At 41.7% G+C, this 25,778-nt stretch overlaps 1 protein-coding gene across 5 annotated transcripts in view; it reads right to left on the reverse strand.

Annotated features, from left to right (window-relative positions):
• The window catches only part of DCDC2 (doublecortin domain containing 2), a 298,898-nt gene that overhangs the window by 189,724 nt on the left and 83,396 nt on the right, over positions 1 to 25,778 (reverse strand). For 4 of the 5 annotated variants that reach the window (XM_077492274.1, XM_077492275.1, XM_077492273.1 and 1 more), the window contains exon 4: positions 9,924 to 9,938. The exons of the other annotated variant lie outside the window; for it this stretch is intronic. In XM_077492274.1, coding sequence (XP_077348400.1) covers positions 9,924 to 9,938 — 15 coding nt within the window. The remainder of the gene's footprint in view (positions 1 to 9,923; positions 9,939 to 25,778) is intronic. 5 annotated transcript variants of the gene reach the window in all.

Genomic DNA, 25,778 nt, shown 5'->3' on the forward strand with positions numbered 1-25,778 from the left:
ATAGATAGATAGATAGATAGATAGATAGATAGATAGATAGATAGATGTACATACATACGGTACATATTGCTTTCATACATACTTCTTACATTTATATGGTATCTGTAAGGAATAGGGTATATACAGAGTTACAGCTTATCCTAAATTTAATTAAGGTTATTGAAGTCATATTAAAGCATTTGCAATAACACAGTATTGTAAGGCTATTTTAAATAGAGAACCATGTAGTGTTCTATAATGGATAACAGTTCTTTCCTAAATAGTCTTTGTAATACCTTGGTAATAAGGGACATGACATTTAGCTTCACTCTTTCTCGATTTTGCCATGATTAAGTATTAACACAAAAACACGTCAGGATATTTTCTTTACATTCAAGTCATGAACTTTGACACTGTTCCCTGAAGGCTTATATGACCTCAGGATGCCATTCAAAGACACACAAAACTGCTTACATGAAATAACGACAGACATTCTACAAAGACATCTACAACCATAGCATAGCTACACAATACTACTATGAACTGACACTGACAATCAATGATTTATTAGTGAAATATCCCAGCCCAACTGATTGAGAACTCAACCAGCAGACTAGGTCCGACGGAGTCAGTCCATTGGACAATCCGATCCTGTGTGGGATATTTTCCGATAATTTTTCTTTAAAAAAATCAGACGGACCTAGAAATAGAACATGTTTCAAATCTGTCCGACGGACTCAACCCCAAGAAAACCGTTCATCTGTGTGCTGGTCCGACAGACCAAATACGACGCAAGGGCAGCTATTGGCTACTGGCTATTGAACTTCTTTTTTTAGTCTGGTCTTACGTCATCACATCAAAACGAATGGACTTTCGAAAGGACTTAGTCCGTTCGTGTGTGGCCAAATCCGTTCATTCGGAAAGTCCGTCGGGAAGACCGTCGGACCTAGTCTACCAGAAAGTCCGGTCGTGTGTACGTGGCATTAGTCACCTACATATCAACATATCAAATTGTTTTCTGATCCCATTGAAACTGCAAACATCTGTACATCAGATGTCTTTTTAATTTTCTCCATGATCTCAGTAACCTGTCCTGAAAACTGATGTCTTAAATAGGAAAATTTGTACATTCCTCCAATGTAAATAGTAACATCCTACAATAACTTACATTAAGCCCAGGTTCATGCTGAGCCATGGGAAACAAGCCGTGCGAATTCAGCTGATTTTACTCCCGCATGTCAGTCCCAATTTCGGCCGGGATTTCACAGACATCTGTGCGGGTTTCTGCACAGATCTCAATGGAAATCGGACCCTGAAATTGCGAAAAGTAGTACAGAAACTACTTTTTGAAATGCAGCATTGCACTGATTAGGACTGTGTCATCGCTGGCGTTTGTCGCCGATTTGACATGCATTTTGACATGTCAAATCGCACCAATGTTAACCAGGGCTAAGCCCCAGTTCACACTTATGCGCTGCAAATTTGGTGAAAATTTAAAGTGGTACACTGTGCAAATTTGCATTGCAGTTTTCAATGCAAATTTAGTACAAATTTGTGAGTGGAGCGGTCACATCTCCGATTTTATGTTCTATAAAAACTAGGCAAAAAAAAATTTCAATTGCAGTGATGTGAACACTGGACTGCGATTTCAATCCAGTCCCATAGAGGTATATGGAATAGAAATTCACACCGCACTGCACTAAACACACACAGGACCCTTTTTTGAACCGGATCAAATTTGCTTCGCATATATGTGAACAGCTTTCATTGGAAATAATGCTTTTTAGATGACAGGCAAATCTATGCCTTTCGGATCGCATCTGATCCGCATAGAAGTGTGAACCAGGACTTACTCTCTCTCTCTCTGGTACAGTAACTTTCATAATGTACATGGATTCCCAGCTTTCTTCCATATTGACCATATAGTTCCCTCTTTTATTATGCTGTAACACTGGTATGAAGTTACTCTAGAATATCATAATAATCTAATATCATAATGATCTATGCAGAATTCAAACCAGAGCTTGTCCCAGGTCAAAGAAAATAACTCCTCTGCCTAAAGATAATTAAATCTTGCAAGGCAATTCCAAACTATTCTAGCAAGCAGGAATCACAAGAACAAGAAGTTAGTGCAGCTTCTAAATAAACTTACCTCCATGTACTCGAGTCTGCTTCCTTTTCAAGTCTCAGCCTAATCAGCTTCTGAGAACTGCAGTCTACATGTTCTTTTTGTTCTTTTCTCCCTATGGACTATGGGCCAACCCTACATAAATCTCTGGGGAAATCACCAGACCTATAAAGATCATAGCACTGACTGCATATCTAGGACTGCCCCATTACTGAGACTTGGAAGCACAGACTCAAAAGATCAAGAATATCATAGTAATGTACACAATCCCTACACCTGACCCCCAGAGAACACCTATCCTGCTTCTTGCCTCAACTCACCTTTTATCATTTCTAGTATCATAATAGTATAATTCTTTCAAGCCAAACTCCAGGATAAGCAAATATTGTTTAATTACAAGTGTTGTGTATTGTTACTTGAATCTTGGTGTACTTTTTAGTATTTCTTCCAGATCCAACATGGAACTTTGTATCTGTGTAGGAGCCTCCTGTAATAAAGACCAGTCACAGAAGTTCTCTCTACTTGTGTAAGTAGACTGGTCTTGTATATGCCTTCTACTGTAGTTTTCTGCAATCATCTTGCTGGGTTCCTCCCACAGTTCTGATCCTTGCACAGGCAGCGCAGTGATGATGTTATTGCTGCATTTTTATGGAAATAACTGGGTTTGCAGTCATTTGGTTTACTAAATTTGGTAATTATCTTTGTGGCTATTGAGGAATACATTTAAATGAATGTTTTTGTGTCCATAGTTCAGTGTCAGCCACTTTAAACTGACATTAAATCCTAAGTTGTTTGAGAATGGCTGCACTAGATGATTAAACCAGCTGCTGAAATTGCTTAACCAGGGTTCCCCTGGAAACCTTGGGTTCCTCCAGAGGTTGCTAGGGGTTCCATGACCTGTGGCTGATGAACCACCTATTTGATGATGCCTACAGGGTTCAAGGTTCAGCACCACTTAGCAAAGCCAGCAGCATGACACCAAATATCTTTTTAGCTGTCTTTAAGGGTGGCATTCTAAACACCACTTTAAGGGGGACATTATTCCAATTGACCATTAATATAAGGAGCATTGTTCCTATTGAGCCCTGATGATTTGGTTTTAGTAAGGGTTTTTTGAGACAAGAAAACTATTTTTGGGGTTCCTCTAGGGTTAAAAGGTTAAGAAAGCCTGATCTAGTGAGTATACCGAGTCTTTATTTTTTATTCCCTGCTTAAAGTCGTTGTAAACCCTTACAAACCACTTTGACCTACAGGTAAGCCTAGATTAAAGCTTACCTGTAGGTCCAAGAAATATCTTCTAAACCTATACGGTTTGGGAGATATTTAGAAAAAGACAGGCACCGCTGCCTACGGCGCATGCGCTGTAGGCAGCGGCACGCAGGCGCACTGAGCAGGCCGCAGATCATGGCTATATGCCGCTCGTGTCGGCTCCCGTGCGCATGCATGGGAGTGACGTCATCGCGGCTCCGGAGAATCACAGTGCCGAAGCAACGAGACCCGGAAGTCACTCCGGGATACATGGCAGCGGCGAAGATGAAGACGGAGGACTGCTTCGGGGGCTTCGTTCTCAGGTAAGTTATTCATAATGAGCTAGTATGCTATGCTATGTTATTTACTAAAACTGGAGAGTACAAAATCTGGTGCAACTCTGCAAGAGCTGGCACCAGTCAAACAGAGGAGAAGGAAATGGGGTGGATCCTGAAAACATGGCTGGCATAAGGCCTCATGCACACAGGATGTTTTGCAAACTCTCCTAGAAGCCTTTCCCTCCTAGAAGCAGCGTTTTTCCATAAAAAACACCTGACGCTTGTAAAAGTGTGAAACGCCTTCATGCAAATTTAGGCACATTTGCAGGCACCAATTGCTTGAGTGTTAATTTCATTGGCCAGAATAATAATTTATTCTGGCCACTGAAATGAATCAATGCTGAAGCACTAAACGCACCTAGCATTAACACGCGTTTACAAGCGGCAATTGTTTTTTTGCCAAAACTCTGCTGCTCCTGGACACACTGGCAGTGGGGGTTTTTTCTGCCTCTAAAAGGAGGCTACTAAATGCTGCTAAAAGACTATGAGAATGATTTACTAAAGACAAATATTCTGCACACTTCAAGTGCACTTGGAGGTGTACTGTAAGTGCAGTTGCTCTGAAATGAGGGGAAGCTCTGCTGATTTCTATCATCCAATCATGTGCCCTATGATGCAGCTTTTTATTTTCCTTGCACGTTACTCTCTGATCTAGAGCAACTGCATTTGCGGTGCTCTTAAATTGCAATTGTGGGTGCACTTGCAGTGCACAGACTATTTGCCTTTAGTAAATCAACCTCTATATGGGCACATAGGTTAACATGCAGGGGAGTTTAGGGGATGGAAGAAAAAAAATGTCTGACGCCCCTAGGAGGAGCTGCAAAAAACGTCCAGTGTGCAAGACCGTAGTCCCTCCCACAGGTATTTACCTTGATTTTAACAGAAATGATGCACTTCTCAGAGGGCTGGAAAGATTTGTATGCATTAGAAGCTCACGGGGGATTGGGTTAAAGGGGTTGTAAAGGTAAATTTTTTATTTTCTACATAGGTTCCTTTAAGCTATTGCATTGTTGGTTCACTTATCTTTTCCTTCGATTTCCCTTCTAAATGTTTTTTTTTCTTTGTTTTCTTTGTCTGAATTTCTCACTTCCTGTTCCTCCTCAGTAAGCTGTTCAGTAAGCTGTTCTGGCTGACTAACCACCAGCTCGGATGATGGTGAGAAGTTTACTGAGGAGAAACAGGAAGTGAGATATTCAGACAAAGCAAAAAAACATTTAGAAGGGAAATCAAAGGAAAAGGTAAGTGAACCAACAATGCACTAGCTTAAAGGAACCTATGTAGAAAATAAAAAATTTACCTTTACAACCCCTTTAAGTTAAAAAATAAAACTAATACTTCTCTTTTAATCTCATAAACTTCATGCATGTACAGTATGTAACAGTCCTTTCAGACTTTAAAGTCATGAAAGGTTGCAGATGCATAAACCACTGACATCGAGATCACACAACAGTTGGTAATATGATCACATGCACAGACATTTAGTCACATGATCTCTACTAAGGGGGAGGATCCACCAATCTCAAGCAGAGATCATGTGGTTAAATGCCTAGATGATCCCGGAACAGCAGCTTCTGCAGAAAACATCCTCCTTAAAGTCATGAAAGGCTACAGAAGCCAAAAAAGATTTATATTTGACGCAGAAATCTCTAACTCCAGGAACAAACAGCAACTGGTTATATGATCACATGCACAGGCAATCAGATCACATGATTTCTTTTAAAGTAAAAGAAGTAAAGTCATGTGAACACATGCCTAGATGCTCCTGTAACAGAAGTTTCTGCACAAAGAGCAACTGTTGTCTTTTATCAGTTTAAAAGTGCATGACTATAGTTTCAGTTCCATTACTATTCTTTCTGTTACCACTCTTTCCTTAACCACTTCAATACAGGGCACTTTCACCCCCTTCCTTCCCAGCCCAATTTTCAGCTTTCAGCGCTCTAGCGCTTTCAGTGACAATTGCGCGGTCATGCTACACTGTACCCAAATGAAATTGTTATCATTTTGTTCGCACAAATAGAGCTTTATTTTGGTGTTATTTATTCACGACTCCGTTTTTTTTTTTTTGCGATATAAGCGCAAAAAAAGCGGAAATTTGGGAAAAAAGCAATATTTTCTTTTTTCTATTTTAAAAGAAATCCAATAAAATCAAATTTTGTCATAAATTTAAGCCAAAATGTATTCTGCTACATGTTTTTGGTAAAAAAAATTCCGTTAAGTGTATAATAATTGGTTTGTGTGATCACGGACATATGTACGCAAATGATCATGTACATATGTGTGCAGGTGATCACGTACATATGTGTGCAGATAATCATTGGGACATGTGATTTTAGTGGGACATATGTGGGGGACATGTTTTTATTATTAGGGACATGTGTTTTTATTATTTGGGGACATGTATGTTTTAGGGACATGTGTGTTTTGGGGACATATGTGGGGACTGTGTTTTCACTGTGTGGTGTGTTGTGTGTTTACACTACACTGATGATCAGTGAGTAAAAAGCTGTGAAAAGCAGCCCATACTCACTGATCATCAGCCGGCTGCAGCGTTCTGCTCTCCTCTTCTCAGCGGTGACTTCCGTGTGAGGAGAGGAGAGCCGATTGCCTAGCAACCGGCTGTTTGTTTACATCACATGACGGCCGTGATTGGACACGGCCGTCATGTGATCAGGAGGGCCAATCACAGAGCCCTCCTGCCGATCTGAGATGTGCCGTGTCCGGGTGACACGAGCACATCGGGATCGCGCCGCTGCGCGGGCGCGCGCGCGCGCGATCCCGCTGCTCCTGAATGACGTTCCTGAACGTCCTATCAGGAGCAGGCGGCTCCCACCCGGCCGTATATATACATTGGCTGGGTGGGAAGTGGTTAAAGACACATGCATTTCGTTTTTTTTAATTTCTTCATTTTAATTGTATGCTGCATTTGTTTCAATTCAAAGCTTCAAACACTTTAAAGTGGTAAAGAAGATTGGACGGCTGCACACCCATATAATGCAAATAAAAGCTTCTTTATTCAACAAATTATCACTAAAAACAGGCACAAGGCACATTGGCAGGGAAAAAAAAGGTTGACGTGTTTCGCACGTTTAGTACGTGCTTTGTCAAAGCCGGTTGATGATTTTGACAAAGCACGTACTAAAGGTGTAAAACGCATCAACCTTTTTTTCCCCTGCCAATATGCCTTGAGCCTGTTTTTAGTGATGATTTTTTGAATAAAGAAGCTTGTATCTGCATTATATGGGTGTGGAGCCATCCCAATTTTCTTTTTTACATGTACTCTGCAGCAATGACAGGGCATGCACCCCATGCTTAGCTGGATTGCAGACACCATCATTGCTGGTTCACCTGGAGCAGCGGGATTGTTTTTACCTTAAAGCAGAGTTCCACCCATTTTTTAGTTTATTAAAAGTCAGCAGCTACAAAAAGCATAGCTGCTGACTTTTAATAAACCGACACTTACCTGCCCCACGGTCCAGCAATGTGGCCGCCCAGAGGCTAGCTCCTCTCCCCCCCTCTCCTCGGCGCCGTCATGGTAACTGTGGGCATCCGGCCGTGAGTCTCGCTGTGCTCTCCTATTGGCCAGCCGATCCTCTGGAACCTGAGTTGTGTCCCATAAGATTGCTGGCAGAAAGGGGCCGCCTAGGGTGAGAGGAGCAGTCACCTTGGCAGCTGAAGATAGGAAGCAGGAAGTGGGACAGGAAGTTCCATGAAAAAAAGGGTACACCCCCCCCCCCCCCCCCCCCCCCCCGAAAAAATGACATGCCAAATGTGGCATGTCAGAGGGCGAGGAGTGCTTAAAGCGGAAGTTCCACTTTTGGGTGGAACTCCGCTTTAAAGTGGTACATTAATCAGAAAAGCAAGTCCTGCTAGGTCACTTCAGGCTGGCACCCTTAGCAGGTATAGCCATCATCTAGATTGTAAGCTCTAACGAGCAGGGCCCTCTGATCCCTCCTGTATTGAATTGTATTGTAATTGTACTGTCTTCCCCCGGTGTTGTAAAGTGCTGCACAAACTGTTGGTGCTATATAAATCCTGTATTATAATAATAATGTAAAACATTAAAAATAAGTGCCTATACTGTTTAAAATCCAGTAATACGCTCTCCATTTTTAGGCACTTTTAGGCACTTCTGAGTTTGTAGAGGCCGATCTGCTCACAGCCTTAAAACGAAATTAAACCCTACTAATCCTTTTACAGCCAAGGAAGCTGCTTCTGTTTGAACTGCAACTGCAATGGTGCTGCCCATGTGATTAGTTAGGACACCAGCCATTTCATGCTTTGACAGTTTGGTTGAGGACACAATCAAATCAAACTGATAAATCGATGGGTTTAGTTCTGATCTATGATTTACAGCTGGAGGCTTCAGGCTTCAGTAAAATGGCAGCCTCGCCAGCAGAAATAGGAGCAATGCTGGAGGCAATTTACAGCACACAATCATTTTGGAAGCATAATTATTAATATGGAATGTATGTTCCTTGCTAAAGAACATTTTGTAATCAAGATGTTATGGGTGAAGTTCCGCTTTAACCTTCAAAAAGGGACAGTTATTTTCAGCTCTTTATGAATGCCAAACAGTTTAGTTTTATCTAACAAAAAATCCCACAACTTAAGTAACTATTTGTTAAAAAGAATTTCTCCATGTTGTTATATCAGTATTTTGTACCAAAGGGTAATCATAAAATACCCTACAACGGTGTAGGAGCCTTCTATGTTTTTTACATATGCATCATTAACATTTTTCCTAACATTACTTCATGATACAGCTAATTTCGCAATTTTGTATTTTTAGGAAATCTTTAATATTTACATGCTGTTTGTGCTGTTCTAAAAGGCCCTGACGAACCGGGGTTCCAACGAAACACATAGACAACACCGTTGACATTCTATACCAGGACTCACACAACCTGAGTCAACCAAACAGTAAAGTGTATCTTCATTTGAATTGTAATGGTTTAAATATTGCCATCTGAGGATGGTAAATAAAGTATTTGTATATTTTTTTTTTAAAACCACTGTGTTATAAATCATTAATCATACTCCACCGAGGCACTTGCAAACTCCCACCCCATGTTTTTCCAAATTTTAAAGTAACTATTGGGCATTTATGAACAGCTGAAAATAGCTGTCAATTTTTGGAAAATAGAGAATCATATCACAGTGTGTAAGCTTTGAATTGAGCCTAATGCAGCATATAATTTGCAAGATACATATACAAAATGTCATTTGCAGGGTATCTCAAAACATGACACATGTCTAAAAGCTTCTTATTTTGCTGATAATGACAGTTGATGTCATGAGCCTTGTAGTATTGTTCTATTGTTACATCTTTGTGAGCCTGGTTATCAAAGATATCTAAAATCAAGGGTCATTATTTTCACTGTTGCCTTTTTTGAAATGCACGTTGTGTACATGCAGTACCATTAAATGATAGAAGAGAATTTTCCTTTTTTTTATTTGTGCAGCTTGGGTTTTCTGTAGCCATAAACAAACAGTAAGTGGACCCTAATGCCCCATACACACTATCAGATTTCCTGCTGAGTTTTTGCTTCAGATTTACCAAAACCATGTAGTGCAAGGGCCTGCCTGATTGCATACACATTGAAACCCCTAAGGTTTGACCTCATATTATATGGTTTTGGTAAATCTGAAGGAAAAACTCAGCAGAATATCTGATATTGTGTATGGGGCTTTAGATTCCATGTGCTGCCAGGCAATCAGATGTTTCCCTTGGGTTTCTAACCTGCAGTACAAAAATGATCAGTGGATCACCATTGATGGTTACTGGACACTTTCAAACATGTCTGATTTTTAATTCATTGTGCCACTATATGGCAGGCTGTTAAATGCCCATTTCATATGTGAGAGGAAGGCACAGTCAAAATACATAATAACATTGCTTCTTTACGCTACAGGGCCAAGATACAGCGCAACGGGAAATGCATATTCTAGGGACAATTGCCTGCCTCCGTCACTACTTTAGTCCATGCAGATCCTGTAATTGAGGATAATTCTAAATATTGTAGGTCTTGTTTGATTTGCTGGAAAATTGTATTCTTCCATTGGTTACACTGGCAATTTTGGAAAGGCTCAGCCAATTGCTTCACAAATGAATATTTGAATGCCAATGTGATTGATATTTAGTTATAAAATATATTGTAAGCACTGAAAAAGGTCTATCCTCAATTATAGGAAACATATTACATCACTGGAGCTAAAGCTTTTATACTTACCTCCTCTGATGGAGTCTATATGTAAATCATAAAAAGACAAAAGACTGCTATTAGTACAAGAGAATGAACTATAAGGTTCACTATTATTGTGTTCACTACAACACATAGCAGACAGGGAACCTGCAACAAATACATTAACCAAAAATGAACCAGTATAGACATTTTAAAGATTAATAAAAGTCAATTATTATAGGTAGATCCTGAATTAGCTCACAAATGCATACCAAGTGTAGACCCATAGGTATACCTAACCCTTAACTGCTAGCAATGATATAATACTGCAAATGAAGAGGGAATTTCATAACATTATGTAATATTCTAAATCGCTATTTAAAGAAAGAACATAAATTGTTATTTCGACATAGTCCTGCATACTATATTATTATTATACCATTTGATTGTTAAGAACCTCTCAAACATGAGTTTATTAAATAAAGGTACAGTAAAATGTTCATTACACAGCTTTCAAGCACAAAGAGAGGATTAGTTTTAATTAGCAATGGATTTGAGATCATTCTCATTAAACTGAGCCTCTCTGTCATCAAGTGTTTTGAAGGGTTATAAAACTTTGTAACATGACTTGCATATATATATATATATATATATATATATATATATATATATATATATATATATATATGTGCTACATTTTATCACACTGTATTTAAGAATTTGTCACTTAAGGAGTATGTAAACCCAAATGCTAAATTTTAATATATTGCAGCTTATCAATCCTTTAGCCCAGGTTCACACTGAGCTGCGGGAATGAAGCCGTGTGAGTTCAGCTACACTCACGCGATTTTATTCCCGTATGTCAGTCCCGATTTCGGCTGCGATTTCACAGACATCAGTTTCTGCACAGATGACAATGGAAATTGCACCCCGAAAATTGCAAAAAGTAGTACCGAAACGACTTTTTGAAATCGGTGCGGTGCCGCAAATGCAGCGTCACACCGATTAGGATGGAGCCGTTGCCAGCAATTGCCGCCGATTTGACATGTCAAATCACATGTCAAACTGCACCAATGTGAACCAGGGCTAAACGTGATGGATGCATATGTTTCCCCCCTCACATTTTTGTGAATATTTTCTTCTTTTCATGTGACAACACTGAAGAAATTACACTTTGCTACAATGTAAAGTAGTGAGTGTACAGCTTGTATAACAGTATCAGTTTTCTGTCCCCTCAAAATAACTCAACACACAGCCATTAATGTCTAAACCGCTGGCAACTAAAGTGAGTACACCCCTAAGTGAAAATATCCAAACTGGGCCCAATTAGCCATTTTCCCTCCCCGGTGTCATGTGACTCGTTAGTGTTACAAGGTCTCAGATGTGAATGGGGAGCAGGTGTGTTAAATTTGGTGTTATCGCTCTCACTCTCTCATACTGGTCACTGGAAGTTCAACATGGAACCTCATGGCAAAAAACTCTCTAAGGATCTGAAAAAAATAATTATTTCTCCACATAAAGATGGCCTAGGCTATAAGAAGATTGCCAAGACTCTGAAACTGAGCTGCAGCATGGTGGCCAAGACCCTACAGTCGTTTAACAGGACAGGTTCCACTCAGAACAGGCCACACCATGGTCCACCAAAGAAGTTGAGTGCGCACGCATGCTCAGCGTCATATCCAGAGGTTGTCTTTGGGAAATAGACATGCATCAAATTGGTCTGCATGGCTGTTGTCCCAGAAGGAAGCCTCTTCTAAAGATAATGCCCAAGAAAGCCACAAACAGTTTGCTGAAGACAAGCAGACTAAGGACATGGATTACTGGAACCATGTCCTGTGGTCTGATGAGACCATGATAAACTTATTTGGTTCAGATGGTGTCAAGCGTGTGTGGTGGCAACCAGGTGAGGAGTACAAAGACAAGTGTGTCTTTGCCTACAGTCAAACATGGTGGTGGGAGTGTCATGGTCTGGGGCTACATGAGTGCTGCCAGCACTGGGGAGCTACAGTTCATTGCAGGAACCATGAATGCCAACATGTACTGTGACATACTGAAGCAGAGCATGATCCCCTCCCTTCAGAGACTTGGTCACAGGGCAGTATTCCAACATGGTAACGACCCCAAACACACTTCCAAGACGATCACTGCCTTGTTAATGAAGCTGAGGGTAAATGTGATGGACTGGCCAAGCATGTCTCCCGACCTAAATCCTATTGAGCATCTGTGGGGCAGCCTCAAAACGGAAGGTGGAGGAGTGCAACTTCTCTAACATCCACGAGCTCCGTGATGTCGTCATGGAGGAGTGGAAGGGAGCTGCAGTGGCAACCTGTGAAGCTCTGGTGAACTCCACACCCAAGAGGGTTAAGGCAGTGCTGGAAAATAATGGTGGCCGCACAAAATATTGACACTTTGGGCCCAATTTTGACATTGGTCCAAATTTAGACATTTAGGCCGCGTACACACGCGGGGACTGTTCGCTCAACTTTGTTCGTCAAACAGTTTCAGCGGACAGTCCGCTCAAAATTAGCATGGACGGACTTGCCCACACACGACGAACGAACAGTCCGCTGAAACCGTGCGCGATGACGTGAACGGCACGTACGACGGGACTAGAAAACGACGTCCTATACACTGCAATGCAACCTTCGGCGTGTAAATTCTTTCTGAGCATGCGCGAGACTTAGTTTGACGAACAAGCCTACACACGGGCGGACTGTCCGCTCAAACCAAGTTTCAGCGGACAGTTTTTCGGAATTTCCGAAAAACTTTGTTCGTCAGACTGTCCGCTGAAACTGTCCGCTGAAGCCCACACACGAGCGGACTGTCCGCTGAAACACTGTTCAGCGGACAAAGTTGAGCGAACAGTCCCCGCGTGTGTACGCGGCCTAATAGTTTAGACATTAGTGCCTGTGTGTTGAGATATTTCGAGGGGACAGCAAATTTACACTGTTATACAAGTTTTACACTCACTACTTTACATTGTAACAAAGTGTAATTTCTTCAGTTTTGTCACATGAAAAGATATAACAAAATATTCACAAAAGTGTGAGGGGTGTACTCACTTTTGTGAGATACTGTAAATCTAAAAACTCTCATTCTCAGTGGAAAAAAATTATTGAGCCTATTTATTGGAAGAGATATGTTTTATCTATGCTGTTTTTATAATTCCTGTATATAGTACAGCTTTACCCCGCAGAATGTCTATTATTACATTTATTCAAGTTTTCTAAGCCCCTTCTTTATTGTATCTTGGACTTATTTATTTTTTATTTCAACACAATTCTGTCTAGATTTTGTTATATGTTGATCACGTTTTTGACTTTCATGGTATACCCCTGTTTGATGTGGTCTGATCCTGCCTGAAAAAAAAGTATCCCTAGAAAAAAAAAAACCTGACCTTCTTTAGATACCTCAGTTGCATTAAAGTAGAATGTGAAGGCCAGGTAAACATAGCTCTGAATTGTCCCTCTTTTGGATGGATTGTCCCTCTTTAGATACTAAATTCCTCGTTCTACTTTAAAGGTTCCTCTTTTGATGTCTAATGTACAGAGTTCTAGAAAAATGTACTACTATTTAACAGACAAAAGTATAATACACTAAACTTTATCTAAAATCTAAATGATTGCATCTGTTATTCTGAAAGACCAGTGAAGGCATAGAGGTGCAAAAAAGCACTTACAGAATTAACTAATAATTTTTTTGCATGCTAATTCTTCAGGGTATACATAACTGGGGTCATGGCGGAGGTTTTTTCTTTATCTATATACCTTGTGCTGAAAGGTGTCATTCTTTCTCAGTTAAGTCGAGAGGTATGGATAGGCATTCCCATTTTAGAAATGGACAGCACCCTCCTAGCAATTGGGGTTTGCTAATCTAGCTTCGAGCTGAAGGGCAATTCCTTAATATAACCACTGGCCAGTAAGGGGAAGATTTGCAATAGGAAGTTGGTAGGCCGGCAGCAATTCTGAAGGAGGGAGATCTGTGGGCCAAGGGTCAATGAAAAAATTCTAATGACATTCTATATGTTGTATGTAGAGTCTACGGTGTTGTATGCAGGTAGAGTTTACAGTGTGTCGGGCGGGAATGATATGTAAAAAAAGGCAAGAGTGCACAGCAAAATACATAACAGGAAGGCTAGGCATAGCAGTGGAAGAAAAAGCAGTTACATAAGACATGTAAATGAGAACAGTGTAGCCAAAAGGGCAGATATACAGTAAGCAATTTGAACAATAACATGGCAAGAAAAAAAACAGATGAATTTCGCATAAAGACAGATCAGCAAAATGAAGAGTCCTACAGTCACATTGACTGGTAGAATGCAGTTTCGTACTGTCTTCTGCAGTTTCTGATCTTCAACCAAGCCTACAGCATGCTCATAATCTATCTTCATAATTTCCTCTAGTATATCTCCAGTCCCTGATAGTCCATTATATATAAAGAACATATACACAACCCATTGGTGATATCAGGAGGCCACATTGACAATCACTGGTCTGAACTTTACCTTGGAGTTAGGTTTCATCCATCTAAGAAAAACGTTTGCAATTATTTATTTGCTGTCAGATGTAGTAGATATGGCATCAGAGTAGCCCCACAAGGGTTAAAATGAATGGTGGTACAGAAGGTTACCGTGATAATAAGGGAATTCAGCAGGGACTCAAAGTTGTAAGATAACACATATAAGGTTGGTATAACATGCGGTCAGGTGCACTATACCATAATTAATGCATTGCTCCTTGTGTGTGCTTTGGTGTATTAATGTGTCCATGTGAAGCTAATTTGAAAACTCTGGTCTCCATAGTTAATTGGTCATTAGGCTTAAAAAGTGACCCGAGCATTTAAAGCAAAACATGTCACATATACACTCATGGCTATATATTAACTATATTATATTTTAAATATTCGCCAATAGCATTACAATTTAAATTGGCTTATAGAGCCAAGATTATTCTGCTTCACAGTAGATCTATTGTCACATCATAATCACAAATCTTATGTGAATTTGCTTTATTTGAGGACAGCAGAAATACGGTAAGGAAAAATCTAAGAATCACATCATAATGTATTTTTACATAGTTTTCCATGCACATAGCTGTGCATATTTTATACTCATGAAACAGTAAGTATGACTGCCTGTACGCTGCACCTGAGCTGCCTGGGCATGCCAGTAGTTACAGCGGGTTCAGCTGGTCCATGTGCAAGAACCTTATAAATAAAATGGGAATTATTCTGTTCCAAATGCTTTGCATATAAAGAGTGATGCAGACCAAGAGAAAGAACACCAGGCAGCCTACTAACAGAATATATGAAATAGACAGTATACATGGTAAATCATTTCTAAAAGGTCCTTTTGCTCACTATAGCACTTTATTACAAGCATGCTTCCTAATATTCTATATTTGATCACTTTCATAAAAAAAATGTTTTCATTCCTGCCCCCAATTGCCTCCCTCCCTGCCACTAATAAAGGATCAACAGGCTACATTCACACCTGAGCGTTTGATTTCCAGGTGTTTTTATTTGAGAGTTTTCAAGCATACATGAGCGTTAGGCCTCTTTCACACTGATGTCCCGTTCAGGCCCGCCTGTCAGTTTTTCAGGCGGACCTGAACGGGTGCTCCATAGAGCTCTATGGAACGTCGGATGTCAGCGGTGACATGTCCGCTGACATCAGACCCGCTCCGATCCGAAAAAGTGTAACGGAGGAAAAAGCTATTTTTCCATCCGTCTGCGGATCGGATCGGATGACGACGGGCACTGCGGTCCGTCGTCATCCGATCTCCCATAGGGGAGAGCGGCGCTGTGACAGGTCCGTCCCTGCGCAGTGTGCAGAGACGGAGCTGTCATCTCCCTGCTCAGCGGGGATCGGCGGAGTGATCCCCGCTGAGCAAACATACATCCACGGGGCGGATCAGAACTGATCCGCCCCGTGTGAAAGGACCCTTAGAAGTGGATTACAAGTGTTTTACATGTGCATTCAAGCTTCAGGTGTTTTTATTTTAGCCAATAGAAAGCACAAGGGGGGGGGTATTGGGGGTGGAGAGCTGGTGTTTGGCCAGAAAACGCTTGTAAAACGCTCATGTCACACAATTTTCAGGTGATTCAATTGAAGCCAACTGCAATCCTATGGTTTCCTAATCAATTTCCTTAATAAAACCCAAGCTGAAATCCCGGTGCTTAAGTAATGTCTCTTGCAAATGTAGCACCCTGTACCAGTAGGTAGGTGTTAGTAATAGATTTTTGCTAGTAAGACTATCAGAACAGGTAAATTTAGGCAGGCCTATGCTGCAAGCTAGGCCTGTCTGTTTTTATCTGGGGCTGGGAATGGTTAGTGTAGCAGTGGGTGTCACCACCTATGCTCCAGTTCTGAGGTGCCTCCTCTGCTTCCAGGGAGAATGTTCTGGAAGAGGAGCTGGGCCTAGAACTGGAGTAGCCGGCAGCTCACGTGGGAGCCCTGACCAATCCCCAACTGGAATTGGTAGGGGGCGGGCCTCCTATATAAGCTGAGGTAACATGCCACTGGGGGAGAGTTGTCGGCTGAGTGAAGTGGAGAATGGAATACTAGACAGCAGCAGGAGGGCACCCCTATCTGGAGGGGGTGTGCCGATCGCAGGAGGAGGCCCAGGGAGAGCTGTGAATAAACTTTGCCATTACACGATCAGTGGAAATGTCTTTACCATTACACGGTCATTGGTAAAGAACTCCTGGTACAGAAGGGCAGGTGAAGCTGTTGGAACATATGGTCAGGTTAAGTTCTCCATCAAGAACTCAGGGCAGAGAAAGGTCAGTGCATGTACCACAGTGGAGGGCTGGATGTGGCAGGAAGTCTGTGAGGGAACTTTGCTTTTACACGGTCATCAGCAAAGTCTTCATCATTACACAGTCAATGATGGGGAGTCCTGGATCAGAGGAGAGACTGTGGGGATATGTGTCAAATCGATGTAGCCTGAGGGCACAGTATTTGCTGTGCTGGCTGCGAACAGTAGTCCACCAGCCAACATGTGCTTTTAAACTACTAGGCCTCCAGGGAGAGGTGCTGCAGGCCTCTGGCCTAGTAGCAGCGAGTAATCATAGCCAGCTTGAGGATTTATTCAGAGTGGGTCCTTCTGTGACTTTACTACAGGATGAGTTTTGTGCAGGAGGAGAGGAGTTCTGTGAAATCTTTAAAGTATGATGGCAAACAAACTATCCAATGGGCATCCCATATACCCTTTTCCCCAACCAAGTTGTACCCCCCAATAAACAAAAACAAAACCAGCAAAAGACTGGCAGCAGGGTGAATTGGTGGATGTTTGTTACTACCGTGTTTCCCCGATAGTAAGACACCCCAGATTGTAAGACGTATCGGGAGTTTCAGAGGGGTCGGCTAATATAAGCCGTACCCCGAAAGTAAGACATATGTCTTACTTTCGGGGAAACACGGGGGTATTGCCGCCTCCAGTGGCGTACTAAGAGTGGGGCGGGGGGTGCGGGCCGCACCGGGTGCCACACCCTGGGGGGGGGTGCCAGGCCAGCGCCCTCCCCCTCCGACTGAAGAGACAGCGCCGTTCTGATCAGTCTCGGGCAGCGGCTGTCACTCACAGCCGAGCAGAGTGAAGCCGCCTCCCCCTCCTCTTGTATGGCTACACAGTGCTGTCCATGAAGGAGAAGGAGGGGGAGGCGGCTTCACTCTGCTCGGCTGTGAGTGACAGCCGCTGCCCGAGACTGATCAGAATGGCGCGACGCAACCACAGAGAAGGGGATTATTGCGCCAGGTCCCGGATCACTGCCGACAGGTGTCTCTGGCTCTGTGTCCTCCCGGTACAGGTCAGTGCTGGTCATACAGAGAGAGACCAAGGAGGGGGAGGGGGAGGGGGGGTGTGAAGAGATTCTCTGCAGCTCTTATTATGTAACCGCAAGATGCAGCTGATGAGGACTACAAGTCCCAACATACCGGGCTGTGTGGGCTTACAGTTCTCCTCTGCTGAGCATAGCAGCTTTGTATGCTTGGACTTGTAGTCCTCCATAGTGCAGCCTTGCATGCTGGGACTTGTAGGCCTCCTCTGTAGTACAGTGCAGCCTTGCATGCTGGGACTTGTAGTCCTCTGTAATGCAGTGCAGCCTTGCTTGCTGGGACTTGTAGTCCTCTTCTGTAGCGCAGTGCAGCTCTGCATGCTGGGATTTTTTTCCAATATAAGACTTACCCCGAAAGTAAGACATAGTGGGGCTTTTGGGGATAAAAAGAAAGTAAGACACTGTCTTACTTTCGGGGAAACACGGTAATGGCAACTACACCGCTACACATCTACTAAGAGGGCTAGATTTCTTTGATATAAAATATAAAGGAGACCTAAAAAGGAAACAAGAATGTATAGGAAGAGATCAAAGGCAAAAGTAGAGACAACATAAAGAAAACATTGTGAAGGAAATGGGAAACAATGTTTTTGCCCAATCGTTTAAAATCAAAAGCCTAGTTTTTAATAAAAATAAATTTCTGTGTAAGTAATCAAAAAGTATAGTTCTGATGTTTCAAAAACAAGACTTGCTGCATTTAGAAGTTTGAGCCGGGTAATTTTAGCTATTTTTTTTTAGACCTGCAGTCTTGCTTACAGTAAATACCGTGGATATTAGCTTGCGTCATTAGATATGGACCTCTGCTGGAGGTCCCTAAGGAAAATACCGTTATTATTAGCCATATCCTATCCCTTGTGTGCAAAGTTTATTATTAACCAACACCGTTCACACCACATGGGGTGAAAAGACTCCAAACTACGCACAATATGCACCATACAGTTTCAGGTTACTACGCTGGTGTAATTCACATGGGCAAAATGGATGCTTAGTGATCAGGGTTGAGCTGGATTAGTGGTTAGTGCTCTATTCTCCCTTTGTTTGCTCCCGTTTACTCTAGGTACTTCCGTTTCTTCCCATAATCAAAATGCAGACATGAAGACAGTGATCTTAAACTATGAATATTCAGGGACAGGGCTAAAAGGTTTTATGCTCTTTGTAAACCACTCCAGAATATATCAAAGCTATATAAACTCAAGAAATATAAAAATGATACACGTATGCATCCAGGTAGCATGAGTAGCACCTAGTATATAGCTTCTTTATATCTTATTCCTTGCCTATATTACATTTAGGGCCCATCCACACTGCTGAGCTGCGGTTTGGCCGCAAGCGCAGGTGTATCTGCAGTTTTCGTGTGGTTTACCCGTGGTCCAATATACTTCTATTATGGCACACATTTTTGCAGCGTTTTCTGAAAGTGCACCAAAGATGTAGCATGTAGGACTTTTGGTACACTGTCAGAAAACACAGCAAAAACTACATAATAGAAGTCTATTCGATACCGGGATGGAGGTGCCTAAACTGTGCCTCATTTAAAGTCTCAAAACCCCCCTTTTTCTAATAGAAGTCTATGGGACCATGGCTAAAACCATGCCACGGGTTAAATGCACAAAACTCATGGGTGCAATTATGCTGTGGCCAAACTGCAGCCCAGCAGTGTGGACCTGTGCTAGGTTTCCAGTTTCAGGGTGGCTCCTTTATTTTTCAGCGTCCTATGGAGTCACCCTTGCATGCAAGGACTACAGTTGTTTTTCCCTATATCGTGTACATCATGCACTGCCATGCTCCTCCCCCTATACCTTCCCCAAGCTAACGGACCGGCTCAATAAGACTTAACTGTAGCTACCCTGGATATCTCCTAAACCTGAATGGTTTAGGAGATATCCCCTGTATTTGCATGTGCCGATGTCAGAGTGAGAGCAATAATTCTAGCAAAAGACCTCCTCAGCAACTCTAACCTGGTAACCGTTAATTTTTTTTTTTTAAAGCATCACCTATGGAGATTTTTAGATACCATAGTTTGTCACCATTTCACGAGTGTGCGCAATTTGACTCATGACATGTTGGGTATCTATTTACTCTATGTAACATCTTCTTTAACATTATACAAAAAATTTGGGCTAACTTTACTGTTTAGTTGTTGTTTTTTTCTTGAAAGTGTCTTTTTCCCCAAATAGTTGCATTTGAAAGAGCACTGTGCAAATACCGTGTGACATAAAATATTGCAACAATCGCCATTTTATTCTCTAGGGCCTCTGCTAAAATTGATCTACTCTTTGTTTTTCTTTATTTTATTTTTCTTGTAAATTTCTAATCTGAAACTCAATAAAAAAGATAATATATATATATTTTTTTTTTTAATCAAGGAATTAATCTTTAATTAAAATTTTTGTAATTATCAATTTTGCATACATTATGTCTTTATGGACATTTTTATATATATATATATATATATATATATATATATATATAAATAAATGTCCATAAAGACATAATGGATGCAAAATCGATAATTACAAAATAATAGGGCTGTGGAAATTAATGATTAATTCCTCGATCAATCGATTCATTCTTTTGATCGATCAAAATTCTTTTGACCGGTACTCCCCTCTCTGCCAGCTTCCGGGTCTTCAGGGAGTTCCGTCGGAGATCCAGTGACGTCACGGACATCAACCTCACTGGAACCCCCCCCCATTCCCCAAGTGCCTCCGTCTGCTAACGAAGGGAAGGGGGGAGGAGTCCGGTGACGTCGAAGTTCTGATTGAACGCAACGCATACAGGAGAGGAGCTACGCGAGACGTCACCCGCTGCTGCCCTACAGAACTAACACGATTGTCGGCTTTACATGTTGTGTTTTTATCATCTTTATGCGAGTAGTTTGTGTCTGAACACAAACATTAAATCTTATACTTAAGCGGTGAGCACTTGGATCTTTTCTTTCTACCTATGACATGGCTGAGATCTAAGGCGATGTGAGAGAAGTTTATGGTCCATTTTAACCCTTTTGATAACCGATTGCATAACCACCTGTTTGCACAGGGGTCCATGCCATAAGGTGAGAGTGATTAGTTAGAGGTGGAGGGATTGTCACGCTACTGTGGAAAAAAAAATTACTTACGTCAGTGCTACAGTTTGAATTTAAAGCGTATTTGTGTGAACTGTGAAGTTAAGTCATGAATTGTGGAAACTAACTAGTGTCGGGTGATTGTATATAGTGTATACCACATTCACCACTGACTAATGCAGAGTTGCAATGCAAGGAGATCAGCTAAAAGTAGTTGGATCTGTATGTGTGTTATAATCAATCGAAATTAGTCAATTAATCGATTTTAAAAAAATTGATTAATCGAACACAAAAATGTTAATCAGTAACAGCCCTACAAAATAAATGTTTATTTTTTATATACAGGTACACTTTCATGAATATTTAAAGTATAACTAAAGGCAAAACTTATTTTTTTTGGTTTGGATAGAGTGGAGAGGGTTTACAACAGCTGTCAGGTTATTAAGGCTGCCTGTGCCCCATGGGGGGGGAAATTCACACTCTATACTTGCCTTGTTTGCTATTATCATTGAAGAAAATACTAAATGTTAGGTTGTCCCCAGAAAAGTAATGGAGGGGAAATCTTACAATGGGGACACTAGTTGTGCTGACCTGGGGGATGCCCAAGGCATTCCCTTAATTTTCAGGGATTTCCTCTCACTTCCTGTTTTGGCTATGGGTCAGGAAGTAAAGGTATTCTATCCAAAATGAAAAAAGTTTTGATTTTAGCTCTACTTTAAGTCTGTAACTGAAAACTACCGTAAAAGCAATGGGGTAGATTTGATATAATTGTAAAAATAAGCAATATGACCTAAAAGTATCTAATTTGTAGAGGATTTATCTATAGAGAAAACAGATAAGTAGTGTCCTATGCCTCTCTAGTCTGGAGGCCAGGTCCCTCACGGCCTTCAGCATAGACAATATATACATACAATTTTTTTTATTACAGCGTAATGCTATCCAAAACGAATCGCAAAATCACATGGATTAAAAAAGCCAAAATGTTGAAGGAGATGTGTGTTTAAACATCACTCATTTGGTAAACACTATAGGCAATTTTACAACTGATGCACAATCGGTCTATTATGTCCTGATGTTTTCTGTATCCTGACAAATGTCATACCTAGGAACAAAAAGTATCACTATGAGGCGCCAGATCTGATAATTAGGCTATGGAATGTGCAAAACAGAAAGTGGGCATTTCGAAAATGAGCTTCGGCGTTAATAATTAGCTTCCCCATAGTTAAAAATAAACTTGTTTTCCCAGAACACTCATGGGGGGTTGACAACGGGGGTTGTGAACTTGTATTCGTCATATAGTAATTTGGTGAGACTACGGGAAAACTATGACCTTAGGTCAGTAGTGTGTAAGGATACATATGATATTACCCACAGGAAATGTGTCTGCATAATTTCTACTTATAATAATTTAAGCTGAAAGTGAATTATTGTCTTTTTAAAATCTTTTAGCATTTTTTTTGATTGGTGTAACTCATGTGCATTATTATTTTTTAACCACTTCCCACCCGGCCTATAGCAAAATGACAGCAGGGCGATGGTTCAGTTATCCTGACTGGGCATAATATGATGTCCAGTAGGATAAGCCGCCATTGCGTGCCCTAGAGGGTGCGCAGCGGGGCGAACGCTGGTTACATAGTTACATAGTAGGTGAGATTGAAAAAAGACATAAGTCCAACCTATGTGTGTGATTATATGTCAGTATTATATTGTATATTTCTGTATGTTGCAGTCCTTCAGGTGCTTATCTAATCGTTTCTTGAAACCATCAATGCCCTTCGCTGAGACCACCGCCTGTGGAAGGGAATTCCACATTCTTGCCGCTCTTACAGCAAAGAACCCTCTACGTAGTTTAATGTTAAACATCATTTATTCTAATTTTAATGAGTGGCCACGAGTCTTGTTAAACTCCTTTTTGCAATTTTGGTGGTGTGTCAGTCTGATACACCGCAACAACGATCTCGGTATAGAGCCTCTGACGGAGGCTCTTTACCACGTGATCACCTGTGTCCAGTCACGGCTGATCACATTGTAAACAGGAAGAGCCATTTATCGGGTTTTCCTCACTCACATCTGATAGACATGAGTAGAGGAAAGCTGATCGGCGGCTCCCCTGATAGGGGGGTCTACGTTGATTATTTATCACCCAGTTGCCCACCAGGACCACCAGGGATGCTGCCAGGACCACCAGGGATGCCCACAAAAGACGGTCATCAGGTATGCCACCTTGGACCACCAGGGATATGCCAATCAATGCCAGGCAGATGCCAATCAGTGCCCTTCAGCAACGCCTGCCAGTGCCATCACAGTGATGCCTATCAGTGCCACCTATCAGTGCCGCCTATCAGTGCCACCCATAAGTACCCATCAGTGCAGCCTTTCAGTGCCCATCAGTGCCGCCTAATAATGCCCTACAGTGCTACATATCAGTGGCACTTATCAGTACCGCCTATCAGTGCCCATCATCGGTGCCACCTCATCGGTGCCGCCTTATCAGTGCTCATCAGTGCAGCCTCATCAGTGCCCATCGGTGAAGGAAAAAATTGACTTATTTACAACATTTTATAACAGAAACAAGGAAAAGGGTTTTTTTTTCTCAACATGTTTGGTCTTTTTTTATTTGTTTAGCAACAAATAAAAACCGCTGAGGTGATCGAATACCACCAAAAGAAAGCTCTATTTGTTGGAATAAAATGATAACAATCTTGTTGTTTAGCGTAGTGTAGCGGCAATTGTCATTTAAAAAGTGACAGCGTTGGAAGCTGAAAATTGGCTTGGGCAGGAAGGGGGGAAAGTGCTTGGTACTGAAGTGGTTAAAAAAGCTTGCTTCTATGTATTGATGCACACAGGCCTCATGCACACAGGGTGCTTGAGCATCTCTCCTAGATGCCTTTTCTTTTGCCAGAGGACTCTTGGCAGTGAAAATGCATGACGATTGTAAATACAGGTAAACATGTCTAGACGCGTCAAGAGCTTGACTTGAGCGTTAATTCATTTAATTGGGCAGAATAATAATTTATTGATTCGCCTAAAGTTAAGACCCATTTAGATGCGTTCAGACACATTTACACGCATCGGGCGGTTTTTCTGCCAAAATGGTACTACCCCTGGATGCTAACTTGCTGTTAAACGCTTATGTGCACATGGGCACAAAGGTTAACATTGAGGGGTGATTAGAGAGAGAGAAAAAAACCTAGATGCCCCTAACAGCAGTGTTAAAAATGCCCAATGTGCATAAGGTCTTAGTCCAGTGGCGCTTGGTGCTCCATTTTTAGAAGGGGGTGTCAAACAAATCCCACGCTGCCATCCCAGCTCGCCAGCCCCACTCACCCGCCCCACTCGCAAGCCCACTCGCCAACCCAGCTCGCCTGTCAGCCCTGCACTTACCCCATCCAGGTCCCGGGCGGCTATAGGCCGGGCGGGAAGTGGATGCTTCTCCTCCCGGCCAATCCGGTAGGACCCGCTTCTTGTTCCGATTGGCCGGGAGGAGAAGCAGGAAGACAATAGCAAATGTTGATTCACTATTGCCACAAGTGGGTGGGCGCAGTGCTCTGCGCTTCAAGCACATACTTTGTGAAGCCATTTAGAGCCTTCGACTCTAATCATGTGCTTCACAAAAAATAAAAACCCGTAGAACGCTATGCGTTGGGCGCCCTGCATGGAGATTAGGGGCCAGGAGCATAGAGATTGGGCGGGCCGCCGCTGCCTAAGTTGATTCTCTTCATCGCCGCTCAATCTTAGGGTACTGAGGGCAAACCAAGCCCTCCACACTCTCAAACTAGTGTGTGGAAAAAAGGAATCCGCTGCACATCAGAGGGATCACTGACATCTATGTTTATTGTATGGAACGTCCACAGGTATTGAAATGACTGCCCCCACCCTGGGACCACCAGGGGCTGTCCTAGCTAGGGACTTTGCCAGTACAAGGACTGTCATTTCAAGGCCTGTGAATGTTCCATACAATGAATGTGGTTGTCCGTGATCCCTTTGGTGTTTCTATATTAGAATTATTCTGCATATATAGATGGGGCAGCCATCTGGAGGCTTTGCTTTTCCTTTATTTTGGCGGCAAAAAATGCGCAATCTGCAACAGGCAGCAGATCTGGGTGTTTACATGCCGCGGATGCAATGTTTGCAAATCTGCAGCACAGTTTACCCGACATGTAGCAATCGGTGGGGTTGCCACCCGCCAAACGCTAGACATTTAAGCCAATAGAAAACAATAATGTGTGATGCACCAGCTTCGGGCACATTTGTCAGCAAAACTACGGGTAAAACAGGCAGTGAGGAGGCGTTGCATTGCTTCCTCACCGCCTGTCAGTAACCTTTGAAGCATGATCCAAACATGGACCGGTTTTCAGGCTTCGAAGGAAAGGGAACGCACATCTAAATCTACTATGCAATAGCTGTGGCCAATCTTTCATACTGTAATAGCACACACTAAATGAATGGATGGCATTTATAAAAACTATGTTATCGTATAACAGTGATGACTACTGTCATAGTATAAAAAACAGAAATCATGATTACCTCCCAAGAGCAGTTCAGTGTCACTATGGTAAAACTGTACTGCTCTGGTTACTTTCAGTGTCCCTGATCACCACCACGCCAGTCATATGATGACGCTGTACTGCTCTGGTGATAGTATGAAATTAAATTGTGAAAAAAAAACTGATTATATTTAATTTTTTCATTTTCCAAAAAACTGTAACAATAGAATGCAACTTGGAAAAATCCCCCATGCCTCTTGCTAAATATCTCAGATTGTCTACTTTACAAAAAGGGGCTGTTTGGGGGGGTATTTGTACTGTTCTGGCCTCAAGAAATGAGATAGGCAGTCAGTACCTCAAAATTGATTGATTTACAGATGTATATACCATAGTTTGTAGACTCTATAACTTTCCTACAGACTAAATAATATACACTTATTTTCGTTATTTAAAAAAATACAGCAGAATAAATTTTGGCCTAAATTCATAAAGAAAGATTATTTATTTGCAATAATATAA

This window comes from Lithobates pipiens, unplaced genomic scaffold (assembly GCF_037356315.1).
Source record: "Lithobates pipiens isolate NorthernLeopardFrog02 unplaced genomic scaffold, aLitPip1_a1.2 Scaffold_19, whole genome shotgun sequence".
Lineage (NCBI taxonomy): Eukaryota > Metazoa > Chordata > Amphibia > Anura > Ranidae > Lithobates > Lithobates pipiens.